At 46.1% G+C, this 16,146-nt stretch overlaps 1 protein-coding gene across 4 annotated transcripts in view; it reads left to right on the forward strand.

The window, feature by feature from the left end:
- The window catches only part of LOC126522403 (NADP-dependent malic enzyme-like), a 168,853-nt gene that overhangs the window by 140,725 nt on the left and 11,982 nt on the right, over window positions 1-16,146 (forward strand). For all 4 annotated transcript variants that reach the window (XM_050171152.3, XM_055066400.2, XM_050171155.3 and 1 more), the window contains 5 exons: window positions 1,398-1,507; window positions 2,819-2,916; window positions 4,618-4,731; window positions 13,162-13,279; window positions 14,682-14,824. In XM_050171152.3, the coding sequence (XP_050027109.1) occupies window positions 1,398-1,507; window positions 2,819-2,916; window positions 4,618-4,731; window positions 13,162-13,279; window positions 14,682-14,824 (583 nt within the window). The remainder of the gene's footprint in view (window positions 1-1,397; window positions 1,508-2,818; window positions 2,917-4,617; window positions 4,732-13,161; window positions 13,280-14,681; window positions 14,825-16,146) is intronic.

Consider the following 16,146-nt stretch of genomic DNA (forward strand, 5'->3'; position numbering starts at 1 on the left):
CCTATGAATGTCGGTTCATCGGCAATAAAACTCAGCTGTTGTTGCAGCGCTCGCAAGTTCTTTTTTTTGTTAATGTTTTCTTTTTGTCCTCGTCCTCCCTGCGCTGCTCCTTTAATAGTCAGTATTCTTTCTTGATTTATTGTTCGTTTTTTTTTCTTTTGCTTTGTACCACAGAAGCGCTTTTTGTCGAGATCTCCCGCAGACTTCCGCTGCATGGACGCAACGTAAATCACGTGATCGCCAGACATGGCGGCACATGACCTATCAAAGCCTGCCCGCTTTAGGCCGAGCGGATAGCTGTTCCTAACCGGTCTGCCCCCTTCATACGAAGTAAATGGGGCATTGACTTTCGCTACGCTTTACGTCACCTCAGCAGCGAAGTCTAGGCGTTTTCTCGGTGGATTTTTTGGGATTGGTTATCCGCATCGTGTGATGAAGGCCTAACTGCTACGGCGAAACACGCCGCGCGGTGATAGATGGCGCCACCGTTCTGTTACAGAGAAATCGGCATCTTTTGAGCGGTATCGCCGCGGATGACATGAGCTTGCCATTGCTTAAAAATTTAATTATGGGGTTTAACGTGCCAAAACCACTTTCTGGTTATGAGGCACGCCGTAGTGGAGGACTCCGAAAATTTCGACCACCTGGGGTTCTTTAACGTGCACCTAAATCTAAGTACACGGGTGTTTTCGAATTTCGCCCCCATCAAAATGCGGCCGCCGCGGCCGGGATTCGATCGCGCGACCTCGTGCACAGCAGCCCAACACCATAGCCACTGAGCAACCACGGCGGGTCTTGCCATTGCTTCGGATTGGCGTTGCTTCAGGCAGCATACGCCAGCATATACGCTCTCCTCGCTTGTGCATGCATCAACGATCAACGTCAAATCGGTTTTATACACATTTCGCGACTCGTTAATGCATCCGACATACGTGCGCTTCTCGGGGCCAAAAGGTTTACTTTATGCATCAGAAGCCGTGGCAACCCTGCATGCTTCCGCAAAGAACGATTGCTGCATCTACGGCGCTGTTAGGAATAGCTCCATTTCGTTCGCTTCTTGTCCATGCTGGGTTTCTGCGTTCCTGAGCCTTGTTCAAGGGGTAACTCATTACCATACACTTATTGACATAAATAAATGTTTTCTTGCCTTCTGGTCTATGTTCTCGAAATTTGCTCTTCTTCCATAGGTAATACGCATTTCAATCCCGTATATTTGCATACCTATTTGTGATTATTTTCACTATTTCTGTAGCACTCAATGGTCGCAGCTTCTTTGGTAAACTATTTTGGTCGACAGAACAAAGAGCACCATTTTTTGTCTTCTTTCTTGTATTGCGCCCTGGTCCTTACATCCGCTGTAATTTTACTTTCGTTCTCCATTGTTTCGCCTCTTTCAGGTTCGGAAAGAACTGCCTGATCCAGTTCGAAGATTTTGGCAACCGAAACGCGTTCAAGCTGCTCGGAAAATATAAGAACAGCTACTGTACCTTCAACGACGACATTCAAGGTGAGATTCGCCCGTGGTAGAATATTCTAAGAAAGCGAAACAAACTTGCGTGTCGCGAGGGACGGGGTTTAGCACTTTGATTGATTGATTGATTGATTGATTGATTGATTGATTGATTGATTGATTCATTCATTCATTCATTCATTCATTCATTCATTCGGATAAAGTGAGAAACGTTTGCAGCTATTCTGTCGTTAGATTCACGACAAACGATAAAACATTGAACTAATAAATAATTGGCAATAATAATGAAGCAATAATAAAGTTATTGCTGCATTACTATTACTATTTGTTTGTGGTTTTTATGTTGCCATGCGAAAAGTGTTTCTGTTTCTTCTATTTTGTACTCCGGGGAGCTGAGAACTAGTCAAGCTGACTTGTCAGCTTTTTTGCCCGCACTCCCTCACTTCATGAGTGAAATAAAGATTATATTATTATTATTATTATTATTATTATTATTATTATTATTATAAGAAAGTGAGGCGAAGTGAACGATTACACAGATAAAGCCGGTTCAATAATGCGTGTGGACATCGTGCTGCATTAAAACGAATTACAAAGAAGCAGTACGTTTTGCAGTTCCTGTGAATGGACGGAGATGCAAGACAGCCAACTGCGTAGAAATAAAAAAAAAACAAAGTAAACTAAGGGACATTTCGCAATTGCTGTGATTTTACACGCCACCAACAAAGTACCAAGAGACATCATCTAACACTGTGAACTGCATAGAAAACGCGAGAACTAAAAAAAAAAAAAAAAAAAAAAACTCCGTGCTCTTCAGCTTTGCTGCCTTACAGAAGTTACCGAAAACAACATAAAGCAGTGAAATCGTAATTTTGCTCGCAACACTTTACTTCCTGTTAACTGAAAATTTCAGCAGTTGTATGTGCGTGTGTATCTGAGAGAGAGGGGGGAGAGGGCGGCGGTTACAATATTTGCGGTGGAACGTGCAAGAGCAACGGAAATCCCATAAAAAAAATTCCATCAGAAATAATCGAATATAATTGTCAATGTCATCGATAGCATGATTTCCGGTTACCGTTTCGCGTTTCTCTTTACAATACTGGGTACTTTCTCCTCCTGTGTCCGTTACATCACCACGTGCATCAGCCAGTCACGCGCCTCCCCATCTCCTCTTCCACTGCTCGTGCGCATCCTTCCCTGCTTTTTCGCTCTCCTCCTCGCCCTAATGGTGGCCCTCCACCGTGTTACACGTTGCCGTTTGCCAAACACGCAAAATCTAGAGGAGTAGCTAGGGTAAAGCCGCGTCTCTGATACACAGTATGCATCTTTCCCTACGCACCACCGCAGGCACCGCATCGGTGGCGGTGGCCGGTCTCCTGGCCAGCATGCGCATCACCAAGACACCTCTGTCCGCCAACAAGTTCCTCTTCATGGGCGCCGGAGAGGTGAGAGCGAGATCGCCGCCACCTCGGGCACTTAAGGCTGCGTGAACCTGCGCGCTTCGGCGCGAAGGCGGTGCACGCATTTCGACTTGGCGCTTTTGCGCGCTGTGCAAACGCGGTGTCGTATTATCAGTATTATTGTATTGTATTTAAGAGATATGACCTTTAATTGGCGCCGGCTACTCCTTTTCACGTAGGGATATGAAAAGAAGAATAAATCATAATAGTGAAATCATAACAACAGAAATTCCAGTAACATAAGTGCACTAATCATATTATAAGAAGCCAACAAACACTGACACCAAGGGCAACGTAGTGGAAATGACTTGTGCTTGTAAATTACTTGTAATTTCCCCTATGTTGTCCTTGGTGTCAGTGTTTGTTGGCTTCGTATAATATGACTAATAAAAATCGGGCCCCTCGGTTAACCCCCTTTCTTCTCGATAAGTACACTAATGTCACACTATAACTGAAAGACAACTCCAAATTATAAAAACACAAAGTCCAGTCACGCAAGTAAACTAGTGCTAATCACAAACTGAAAGTCAACTGAGCTACACAGCAACACAAAGTCCAGTCACATATGTGCACTAAAGTAAACACATAGTCCGGTCACTTAGCTAGACTAAAACCAGGGCAGATGAGAAATCAGGGATTAAATTTTTATGGAGGTACACAAAACCAGGCGTTGGACTGGCGGCAGTCGGGTAAAAGAAAAAAAAAACATGGAATGCGCTATCACATTTAAACACTCTAATTAATACTTAACGAGAGCATTGCTCGCTTTTAGAAATCTTTGAAGGGCCAGTAACGTCGTATTCTCTAATGAGTACAGCGCGCGCTGACTGGAGCAAGTGGAATTGCGAACGACATTTGCCGGAGTACAGTTGTCGAACTTCCTCCGAGGCGAGAGAGAGAGAGAGAGAGAGAGAGAGAGAGAAGGAAAGGCAGGGAGGTTAACCAGACTGAGTCGAGTTTGCTACCCTACACGTGGGGAGGGGAATGGGGAGTGAAAGAGAGAGGGAGAGAAAAGTTAGGTGTAGGATGTCTATAGTCGGGCACTCAAGTCTATTGCCTTCAGGTAGTGAAAAAGCGCTCGAGCTGCTTTCTGGGCTAACGAACTGTGAGGCCAGGCTCCCAAGATCTTCGCTTCCGTAAATGGCCTGTCATCCAGTCTATCCAAGGCGCACTGGAGAGTGTGACGTTGATTATCGAAGCGAGAACAGTGGCACAGAAGATGACTGATGGTCTCTTCACACTTGCACTTAGCGCGCATTGGTGAGTCCGCCATTCCAATACGATAGCTGTAGGAGTTGGTGAATGCTACTCCTACCCACAGCCGACACAGCAGTGAGGAATTTTATTTTAGGAATGCGGGAACTATTCGAGGGCTACCACAAGTTTGGGAACAAAGTGAAACTCTGCTAATGCTCGTCGTTCATCTGTGAGCTAGCCTAGCGTGACTTAAGAGAAAGCTTCAGCTGTGATTTCTCCGGTTTCTCCGGTTTCTGCGATGAATTTCTCTCACTCTGATTTCTCTAATCAAATACACGTGAGATGCAGGAAATGTAAATGGTTGAAAGAAATTAGTAATGAATATAAAAAAGAAAAGAAAATGGCGCGAGCAGTTTCGATGAAAACGACAAGTACGATTACATCTTTCGTCGTTGCCGCTCTCGTGCCTAACGGGGGGCCTACCCGCAGGCTTCCCTGGGAATCGCCGAGCTACTGGTCATGGCCATGGTCACAGAAGGCACCAGCGATGCAGATGCGAGAAACAGCATCTGGATGCTCGACTCCAGAGGTCTTATCGTCAAGGTGGGAGTTGATTGGTTTTTTTGCTATACTTATGAGACACTATATTTGTTCTCGTTTTCGCAATTTCTTGCGTGCTAATTCCTCTGTGTTCTTTCATCACGCGTCGCTGACTTGGCCAGCGATTCTCAAATTTAGACGGGGGGCCAACTATAGCATAAAAATATAAAGAAAAAAGAACGTCCTTAATTGATTCCGTTTACTCCAATAGAGTCGCAGTGCTCAAGGGATGGCGAGCTTGTGATGCCCAGAAGCCTCCTATTAACTCACTGTTTTTCAGTACATGAATGAAGTCGCCGTTGATAGCATTGTTCAGAGTAAAACTTTTCGTATGTGCGCACAAGCTAAGTATACTTTAGCTTTGCCTTGGGGACCGGGCCACAATACAACAGCTCAATGAAAACCCTAATTTACATGAACGACCAGGCTTAATATTGGGACAGTCATTTAAGCCTGTCGGATTCTGCCTGTGCTTTTCATAATTGACCGAGCGGGCTGGATAAATTGTTCCACCTTTAAACATGCTAGTGAGCAACATGCGACGTCTCGCCGGACAGCGAAATAGCATTTTTCATAGTCGCAGCGCACCTTAACTTCTGTATGATATTTATATGAACGATTTTCTGTTTGTTTGTTTGTTTGTTTTTTGTTCTTGTACAGGGTCTTCCGCCGCACAAGGTAAGAATAAAAGCTGAAGGTTCACTTGAATATAGATCTGGGCCTGTGGCTGAACGTAAGAGCATGATCGGTTCGCACACATCTTTCGCCGGGTATTGCTGCGACGATTGAGGTTAGGAGAATGCACTACAGTAATGCATGCAGGATTTGCACGAACTCTGTGAGATAGTGTCGATAGGACGCCGCACTGACCGATAGCGAGTCATCATCATCATCATCATCATCATCAGCCTGGTTACGCCCACTGCAGGGCAAAGGCCTCTCCCATACTTCTCCAACAACCCCGGTCATGTACTAATTGCGGCCATGCCGTCCCTGCAAACTTCTTAATCTCATCCGCCCACCTAACTTTCTGCCGCCCCCTGCTACGCTTCCCTTCCCTTGGGATCCAGTCCGTAACCCTTAATGACCATCGGTTATCTTCCCTCCTCATTGCATGTCCTGCCCATGCCCATTTCTTTTTCTTGATTTCAACTAAGATGTCATTAACTCGCGTTTGTTCCCTCACCCAATCTGCTCTTTTCTTATCCCTTAACGTTACACCTATCATTCTTCTTTCCATAGCTCGTTGCGTCGTCCTCAATTTGAGTAGAACCCTTTTCGTAAGCCTCCAGGTTTCTGCCCCGTAGGTGAGTACTGGTAAGACACAGCTATTATACACTTTTCTCTTGAGGGATAATGGCAACCTGCTGTTCATGATCTGAGAATGCCTGCCAAACGCACCCCAGCCCATTCTTATTCTTCTGATTATTTCCGTCTCATGATCCGGATCCGCCGTCACTACCTGCCCTAAGTAGATGTATTCCCTTACGACTTCCAGTGCCTCGCTGCCTATTGTAAATTGCTGTTCTCTTCCGAGACTGTTAAACATTACTTTAGTTTTCTGCAGATTAATTTTTAGACCCACTCTTCTGCTTTGCCTCTCCAGGTCAGTGAGCATGCATTGCAATTGGTCCCCTGAGTTACTAAGCAAGGCAATATCATCAGCGAATCGCAAGTTACTAAGGTATTCCCCATTAATTTTTATCCCCAATTCTTCCCAATCCAGGTCTCTGAATACCCCCTGTAAACACGCTGTGAATAGCATCGGAGAGATCGTATCTCCCTGCCTGACGCCTTTCTTTATTGGGATTTTGTTGCTTTCTTTATGGAGGACTACGGTGGCTGTGGAGCCGCTATAGATATCTTTCAGTATTTTTACATACGGCTCGTCTACACCCTGATTCCTTAATGCCTCCATGACTGCTGAGGTTTCGACAGAATCAAACGCTTTCTCATAATCAATGAAAGCTATATATAAGGGTTGGTTATATTCCGCACATTTCTCTATCACCTGATTGATAGTGTGAATATGATCTATTGTTGAGTAGCCTTTACGGAATCCTGCCTGGTCCTTTGCTTGACAGAAGTCTAAGGTGTTCCTGATTCTATTTGCGATTACCTTAGTAAATATTTTGTAGGCATCGGACAGTAAGCTGATCGGTCTATAATTTTTCAAGTCTTTGGCGTCCCCTTTCTTATGGATTAGGATTATGTTAGCGTTCTTCCAAGATTCCGGTACGCTCGACGTCATGAGGCATTGCGTATACAGGGTGGCCAGTTTCTCTAGAACAATCTGCCCACCTTCCTTCAACAAATCTGCTGTTACCTGATCCTCCCCAGCTGCCTTACCCCTTTGCATTTCTCCCAAGGCTTTCTTTACTTCTTCCGGCGTTACCTTTGGGACTTCGAATTCCTCTAGACTATTTTCTCTTCCATTATCGTCGTGGGTGCCACTGGTACTGTATAAATCTCTATAGAACTCCTCAGCCACTTGAACTATCTCATCCATATTAGTAATGATATTGCCGGCTTTGTCTCTTAACGCATACATCTGATTCCTGCCAATTCCTAGTTTCTTCTTCACTGTTTTTAGGCTTCCGCCGTTCCTGAGAGCATGTTCAATTCTATCCATATTATACTTCCTTATGTCAGCTGTCTTACGCTTGTTGATTAACTTCGAAACTTCTGCCAGTTCTATTCTAGCTGTAGGGTTAGAGGCTTTCATACATTGGCGTTTCTTGATCAGATCTTTCGTTGCCTGCGATAGTTTACTGGTATCCTGCCTAATCGAGTTACCACCGACTTCCATTGCACACTTCTTAATGATGCCCACAAGATTGTCGTTCATTGCTTCAACACTAAGGTCCTCTTCCTGAGTTAAAGCCGAATACCTGTTCTGTAGCTTGATCTGGAATTCCTCTATTTTCCCTCTTACCGCTAACTCATTGATCGGCTTCTTATGTACCAGTTTCTTCCGTTCCCTCCTCAGGTCTAGGCTAATTCGAGTTCTTACCATCCTGTGGTCACTGCAGCGCACCTTGCCGAGCACGTCCACATCTTGTATGATGCCAGGGTTAGCGCAGAGTATGAAGTCTATTTCATTTCTAGTCTCGCCGTTCGGGCTCCTCCACGTCCACTTTCGGCTATCCCGCTTGCGGAAGAAAGTATTCATTATCCTCATATTATTCTGTTCCGCAAACTCGACTAATAACTCCCCCCTGCTATTCCTAGTGCCTATGCCATATTCCCCCACTGCCTTGTCTCCAGCCTGCTTCTTGCCTACCTTGGCATTAAAGTCGCCCATTAGTATAGTGTATTTGGTTTTCACTCTACCCATCGCCGATTCCACGTCTTCATAGAAGCATTCGACTTCCTGGTCATCATGACTGGATGTAGGGGCGTAGACCTGTACAATCTTCATTTTGTACCTCTTATTAAGTTTAACAACAAGACCTGCCACCCTCTCGTTAATGCTATAGAATTCCTGTATGTTACCAGCTATATTCTTATTAATCAGGAATCCGACTCCTAGTTCTCTTCTTTCCTCTAGGCCGCGGTAGCACAGGACGTGCCCGCTTTTTAGCACTGTATATGCTTCTTTTGGCCTCCTAACTTCACTGAGCCCTATTATATCCCATTTACTGCCCTCTAATTCCTCCAATAGCACTACTAGACTCGCCTCACTAGATAACGTTCTAGCGTTAAACGTTGCCAGGTTCATATTCCAATGGCGGCCTGTCCGGATAGCGAGTATGGCGAGTAAAGAGCGATGATGAGTATGGACGGTCTATAAACCTTCCTCCAAGCAATAACGACGTTCAGATAAGCACTTACCACTGCCTACAGCGCACCTGCTGCTTCTGGCATGCACACGCGATATTTAGTGTCCCTGCAGCTGTCTTTATCGTCGTATAAGAAAACTGCCTAAGTGGCATATTAATGCGGCTGCGAAATGATGTAACCAGCTCACCAGAGCCTTTTCTTCTTTCTTGTTCATGCGCGCCAGTGACGTCACGTAGTTCTTTTTTACAAACATTAGCTTGTCTATAGAGTATTCACGTCTGCGCAGAATTCGAGATATTTGTGAACATATTCATTCCGAGAAATTGCTGTGTCATCAAATGAGACTTGAATTCGAACTCAGTCAGAAGTAACTTATGGAGTCAAGTTGAGGCAGGAATAACGGAGGAGGCAGGAAACAGATTACGTCTGAAGCGTGGCGTCGCGAGGTCTTTCTTCTTTCTCTTTTTCTTTTTTCTCTTTTATTTTTCTTGTTGTTTGTTTGTTTCCTTCACCTACGCTTACGGAGACGACGCGCTGCAAGCTGTTGCTGTCTTCATTTGCCACATTATGGCTTCGATACTTTTTGAGAAGGCTTCGGGTCGCTGCGAGTTACATCGGAAATGGGTGCGGTCAATGCAGTGCGGGTGGTTTGGAGTGCTAACCTACGAGATTTTTTTTTTTAGGTGTTTCCCTAAGTACGCCTTCGGGTGGAGCTTGTGCGGAATGTTTCAGGACTGATGCAAATAAAACGCAGTTTGCCTTGCGGTTAGCGCACGAGTGCTCGGTTTTGCACGCAAATTGAAGTTAGTGGTGGCACGGATTGCTGGAGCTCAGCACAGTATGGCGCGTTTACAGAAGCGGCAGTAAAGTGACCACGTACATGGATAACACACGGAGAAATGTAAGCAGGTACGCACTTAGACCTTCGGGTTTGCACAAATAATGGAGCTTGCTGGACGCTCGTTTTTTGGTGCTGTGTGGTGGGGATGATATAGAAGCGGCAAGGCCTTGCCGAAATCTGTTGTACGTGTTTAAAACGTGCAGTTAGGTTCTCGCGCTGGGTGCGCACTATAGGTATAGCCTTGCAGGGGACCGGATCGAGTGCACGATGTAGGAGTGGCATGTCTGCATGAATTGATGAGGACCTCACGCTGTGTGTGTGTGTTTGTTCATTTTTTACCGTGGTAAACAAGAAGAAAGAACAAGTGGAGACAAATACTGCGCAGAAAGCATCGGTGATGATTGTAGAAATAAGCGAATAGCCAAACGTTTCTAGAAAACTATTCGCTTCGTTAAAGGAATGACGCACTTGAAGGCACGTATTTATTGCAGTGAGAACATTTAGGCAGCATTCGTGTAGTTTCATTGCGTAATCTTACAGAGAACATAGTCATTAACCAGCCATCTCTGTAGCGGTATCAGAGGTGGTTATACATATAAACCTATTCATCACGTGTGTGTCAGTATCAAGCGGCGCAAGCGCAGGCCTGCAAGGCGACTGCCATCCTCCTTTCCTGCCACCAGAACTCTCTCTCGCAGCCTTTACAGGGGGGAAGGTGGCGGGTAGGAGAGGAGGGCTGTCCCGCCCGTGTGCTGCACGACGTCATCTAAACCTTGAGCCGCACCCAATTAAGGAACTCACGTGAGAGCACGTGCCCCGTGGAACTGGAGTGTGCGAAAGCGGGCGCGCGCTTTGTATCGAAGCCGTTGTATATATATATATATATATATATATCGGCCGTAAAAGTCGGGCCACCGCCAACCGCCACGAAAACGGGCGAAAGAGCAAAAAGGCAGCTATTCGCTTTAAATGTGGGCCTGTTATACAGTATCAAGCAATATGAAGAGAAAAAGCAATACCTTATAATTGTTCGAAAAGTGACCCGTTCGCTTGACCTTGCGGGATTGGTCAGAATCGCGTTTCTTCTTTTTTTTTTTTTGACGAAAGCGCCATTCTAACCACTCGTGCGAGGGCAAACAAACGGTTCGCTTTCCGAACCGTGATAAGGTTGCGCCCCAGTTTAACGCGTCGTAGGTAGAGCGCGGGCACTAGGTGTACTCTGCTGCAAACAATTTGCTAAAGCGGATTACTTCTGCAAGTCAGAATCCCTGGTCGACTGTATTTGACCACTCACGGGCGAATAAAAAAAAACTACAGCTGGCTATTCGGAACGCGCTTATAAGCGGCGAATGCTGGCACACCGCTGCGCGCCACCGTAATTTTTTTTGGTGCGTGCCTGTTGTGCTCACTTCGAATTAAGCCGCGCTGAAACACGGTCACAGCACGCGCCACCACAAATGGTCTCGGTCCACAGACTCTGTGGCCCGAGTGTGGCGGAGTGCTGCCGAGTGTCACTTCAGGCCATAGCGCCGAAAAATGCACGTATATGCGATTCCGAGAGCGGTTTGAGTGTGCTTCAGCCATACGCCGGCAATAGGTTAGGCCGCGCTCACACACACACTCACTCGATGAAGTCCTCCTGAAGCCCGAAGACAAGTTCAGGGCCATTCATACCCGCAATAAGATTCCTTTCAGGCACGATTTATGCAGGATCGTCGATGATCCCGTCAAAGTTGCATAATTTTTTTCCCCAAGGCGCTGGATACTCTTCTGAAAGGGAGTCAACGGGGTGAATTTCGTAGGGATTCCTCAAAACTATACACAGTAATATCGGCTTATTGTACAGTCAGTCACGCAGCCCTTTTTAACTAATAATTTAACAACGGTTAAATGTACGCGAACGAGCTAATTGTTGGTTGCAGACATTACTGTAGACATTAATGACTGACTGAACGTTGCACGCCGAGCATGAAGTGTTATAACACCGTCAGCAAGGTGCTCGTGTTTAGCAACACTCGGCAGATTTAAGTGAGACGAAGGAGTATTGAGTACGCAGAGGGTTCGCGTTAGCTGTAGTTTAATGTCGGTATGTTTTCGAGCACTTGTCATTTCTGGACAGAACTGGCAGAAAAGGAAAAAAAAAAAAGAGATAGAGAAAGAAAAAGAATCACGCGCACAAAATACGCGCACGCCGTGACAGAAGAATATAGTTTCTTTTCAAGTGGGTTTTCATTATCGACTAGTAGGATGCTATACCAACGTGAAAAGAAAAGAAAAACAAACAAGGCAATTTTTTAGCCCTGTAATGACCAACTTATCGTTTATGCTACGCCGAGTTTGATACTCCAAAATCCTGGTTTAAGCGCTAGAAACGTAACCCACAGCAGCGTCCTTTTTTCATAGGCTGACGCAATCTTTGAGTTGTGAATGGTTAATTGTATAGTAATTTATTTGTTACTGAAAGAGCGTGTTCATTGTTTTCACTCTCCATGGCGGGAAATAAAGCTGAGCAAATCGTTTTGATCGGCCTCTTGGCATGCAGCGGCACTATTGTTTCAATGACGTTACTGAAAGTCACGCCTCCTGCGCAACGGCCGAGCATTCTCAGCCCCGTGACAGAGATCGTCATAGGGCTGTGGCTGCGGAGTTCCAGGGTTGGTGAAGACCTAGCGACCTCCACCAAATATGTAGCGCGGTTTCATTAACGACCCAGAACCGTATACATGCACGAGCTCTGTCCTCGAGCGAGGCGTTGACGACGCGCCCGTAGCACACACGCCTGTCTCCTTCGCTACAATTTTTTTTTTTTTGCGCTACATACATTATATTGAGGTGCAATATCCTGTGGCACGAAGACATGTTCACACTACATCTGGCATTTTGTTGTCGTATCGCGGTGATTGAAACGTATTTCATGGGTGTTTCAATGTCTCGTCATTGACGACGAATCTGTATGGCTCCGATTAGTGTCAACTCTCACGAAATCTGGCAATAAGAATATGATTAAAGCACTTCCATGCATGTTCTGCGTGTATTCTACTTTGTTTGGGTTAATAGAGCCTTGAACAAAAAGAAACGATATTGTTGTTAGCTGTGAAAAATCCATTATCTACGTTTCTGAGCTATTAGGCGCTGTTTTTTTCTTCTTCTTCTTCTTGTCCATAATGTCAAACAGGGTGTGCACGGTTGCAGCCAAAGGAACATAGATGGATATCATATTTTTTTTTAATTGACGGTTCCCTAGAGCTGCACTTTTCCCTTTGTTTCTTTTATTGAGCTTGATGTTGCCTCCTTTTCAGAGTTTGTACTTGTTCGGCGGATATATGTGCGTTTTTTCGCCCGTTTCCTTTCTCTTCTTCTTTGACCGATTGTGAAATCATACCCGCGATAGAATATGAAGCCTTTCACTCAGCCAAGCTTTCCAGTTATCATTAAAGCTTCGCTCAACAGCGCGCACGCAATTTCACATTACGTGCGCGCTCAACAGCCCTAGGCTAGCGGCCTTGCATACTGCAGCGCCGACTTTCCGAACACTTTACCTCAGGACACCCGAAAATGCAAAATATATCTTTTTGTTCACTACTGTATCCTTAAGAAGGACTCAAGGCAATTTGCATTATAATGCACAAAGGGGCCGCAGATGGATATACATCATATGTATAAAGTCACTTATAGCACTCGCGTTCGCGTCCACTCGCCAATTGCGTTCATACTCACTTCCTACGCTTTCTGCTTCAGTTAGCTTATTAGCGTACGTCGACCTTTACGTTTGACGATTCGTTGTTTGCGTCATGTCCGTTGCGGTACAGGACCGCGCCCCGAACGGTGACAGCACGCAGTCTCACAAGGAGAAGTTCGCCAAGGACGTGAAGCAGATGAACAACCTGCTCGACATCGTCAAATTCGTCAAGCCCACCGTTCTCATCGGTGAGTCCAACTCGATCCGCGCCCATTTTCACGAATGGTATGGCGACGGGTGGCGTGTGTTCCAAACGCGCTTCTCGCCAACACGATCGCACTGTGGCGAAAAAAACTCCCGGAACACTCCCGGGCGGAGCAGCCGCATTGACGTACGCAACTGCTCAGGTGACCAGACGTGGAGCTGTAAATATTATAATTAAGCTGACTAGGCTTCTGATTAATCACACAAGGCCGAAAGTATCATTTGGCATGCGGGGTCTGATGCCTCAACATTATGATTTTAGCGCAGGAAACTTGCCACGAATATTTCGGCAACTTCTTTAGGCTGAAGTTTCAGCTGTGGATAGCTCAGAAAATGAGTTACTAATTATATAATTACTACATTCATTACTTATAAGGCATATAAAAGTTTATTGTTTCTTCCTGATGGTACGAATGCACTCTCCGTGACCAGAAATAAAAGCGAAGAAGGTGTCTCATTTTTCTATGATATGGGATTGTGTTTGGAGTTCTGGGGGCGCTAAGGCAACGCCCCTTTCTGGCCGACGTATTTCCTGCCCCAAGTCGGGGAAATAACGTAAGCTACGCATTCGGTGCAGTTTACGTGCCTATTCCTATTGTACGCTATTTTCTACAGAGCACAGAGAAAGAAACGCCCAGCGAAGAACATTTCTCAGGTACAGAAAAATAGGACGGGTCGCACATCGTTGTTGAGCTGCCTTTTCATGGCGTTGGTACAGATTTGACCGCAACAGACTCTGACAGCGATGTGTCGTGCCATATGCAGCGGAGATGCGATGAAGTTCATCGGCCTTGGACGACGAGACAAGTTACATTAATCGCGAAACCTTCTTCGGAAAAGGCCGCACCTCGCCCAGGCTTGCCACCACTGGTGTTACGAACAGTGACTGGAATGTCGCACGGCGAATCCTGACAGTTCGGCAGTCTACGAAGCAAAATATTTTATTCGCCAGTTCACAACAAACAGGAAGCAGGTTGGCGCGCAAAGTCGACAGCCTGGTGAGCTTCCGAGCGGCCGTCTATAACGCTGGCTCCATGTCAATCCCTTTTTCGCACACAGTATGGGCACATACGATCTGCTATTGTTAGCAGGTATGGCAGTGATACGGAGAAGTATAACTACGACGTTGTCTGACTCGCAGTCAGTAATGAGACCCGTAACAACGCCCGTTTTGCGATTTCACTCTAGACACGTCCTGCTCTAGCTATATAGGCGTCGAACATGCTTCCTAATCTGGGTACGCTTTGGCTTTGGGCATGGCGGTTAGGATGAAAATTCGAAAAGGAGCGGCGATGAGTGAAGTTGACGCACGTATACGAGAACTTCGAGCGATGACGTAACTACACCTCTTTTCCTCCCCCACCCTCCCGTTCTTTCTTTTTGCAGGCGCGTCTGCGCAGAGCAACGCATTCAACAAGGAGATCCTGGAATGCATGTGCGCCAACGCCGAGCGACCCGTGGTGTTCGCGCTGAGCAACCCGACGCACAAGGCCGAGTGCACTGCCGACGCCGCGTACACGTACACCGACGTGAGTACTTACTGTATGCACAAGGGCATGCGCAAAGACAAAAAAAAAAAAAAAAGAAGCGGCGCTTTTGAACGCGCACAAGGTGACGACGACAGACAACGCGAGTGCTGTCTCGGTTGTCTCCTCTCGTGCCGTTCGAAAGCGCCGTTCCTTAGCCCAGGTGTATGTATAGTCGCGTTCAACGTAAGCTGCAACACGCTACCCACGGTCGAAGGGGAGCGGAGGGGCGAGATTACATGGCGGCGCCCCCACATACTAAAAAAAAATGGAAGAAAAGAAAGTGGAGAACTAAAAAAAGTTCCAATTACTCGTTTTTGTTAAACCAGTTTTACGTGCATCGACGCTGGCACCGTGCAGTCGTGGAGGGGGGGGAGGGGGGGGGCTTCGACTGCGGGCTCCGTGTTGGTGCTGATACTGAACGCGACTGCACCAACCTGCCTAAATGAGCCATCTGGTGGGTGTATACCAATTGCTCCTTCCGGCCTCCTGCCACTCAGTGACAATGGCGTTCTGCTGCTAAGCTCGAAATCGCTATTTCGATATTCGACTGCTGTGGCAGCATTTCCATGATGATGAAATGAAAAAAAAAAAAAAAAAAAACGCTCGTGTGCTTAGGTACACGTTAAAGAATGCCAGGCGAATTAATTAATCCCGAGCCCTTCACCACGACATCTCGCATCGCCGCAGTACTGCTCTTGGACGTTACACTTAAAGGTAAAAAGTTATCCGAGCTGTATCAATAGACCGCCCTTCTAGAATATCGAAAACGCCAGTGTTGTTACCGTGAGAAGATACCTGGTCGGCAAGTAAAAGACGCAAGGAACGAAATGCGGATGGCGACGCCGCCTCGAAGTTCCCGCACCATGCTCAACGCGACGTCGTGCATTTTTTGACGGCACCTGCCAGAGCCTGTATTTAACTGTTTATCGGTAAGATGGACTACGTTGTATTCTAGATGAGCCGAAGTCTAGGAAAGTTTCAAGAACTTGCTGGTGTGAGGAACCGGGTGACAAACTCTCTTGTATGAAGTCACTACGCCAAGCGAACTACGAATAACGTTTACCTCCTTCTCCTCAGCCGAGCGTTGTTCAGGCGTCAGAAGACAGTTACTGCAGCCAGCAGCAATTTCTTTCCCTTCATTTTCCTTCGTATATCTATATTAAACTAAAATAAACAGCCAATTACTACTACTACGACTATATTCAACCGCAACAGGATAAATATCAAAACAGATATTTTGAAATCCGTGAGGTCACCCCGACTTCCTGGTACTGTGGTTCTGGCACGAATCCGAAAAATTGGATCTCTACCTTAATGTTGTA

Source organism: Dermacentor andersoni, chromosome 6 (genome assembly GCF_023375885.2).
Source record: "Dermacentor andersoni chromosome 6, qqDerAnde1_hic_scaffold, whole genome shotgun sequence".
In the NCBI taxonomy this organism is placed as follows: Eukaryota; Metazoa; Arthropoda; class Arachnida; order Ixodida; family Ixodidae; genus Dermacentor; species Dermacentor andersoni.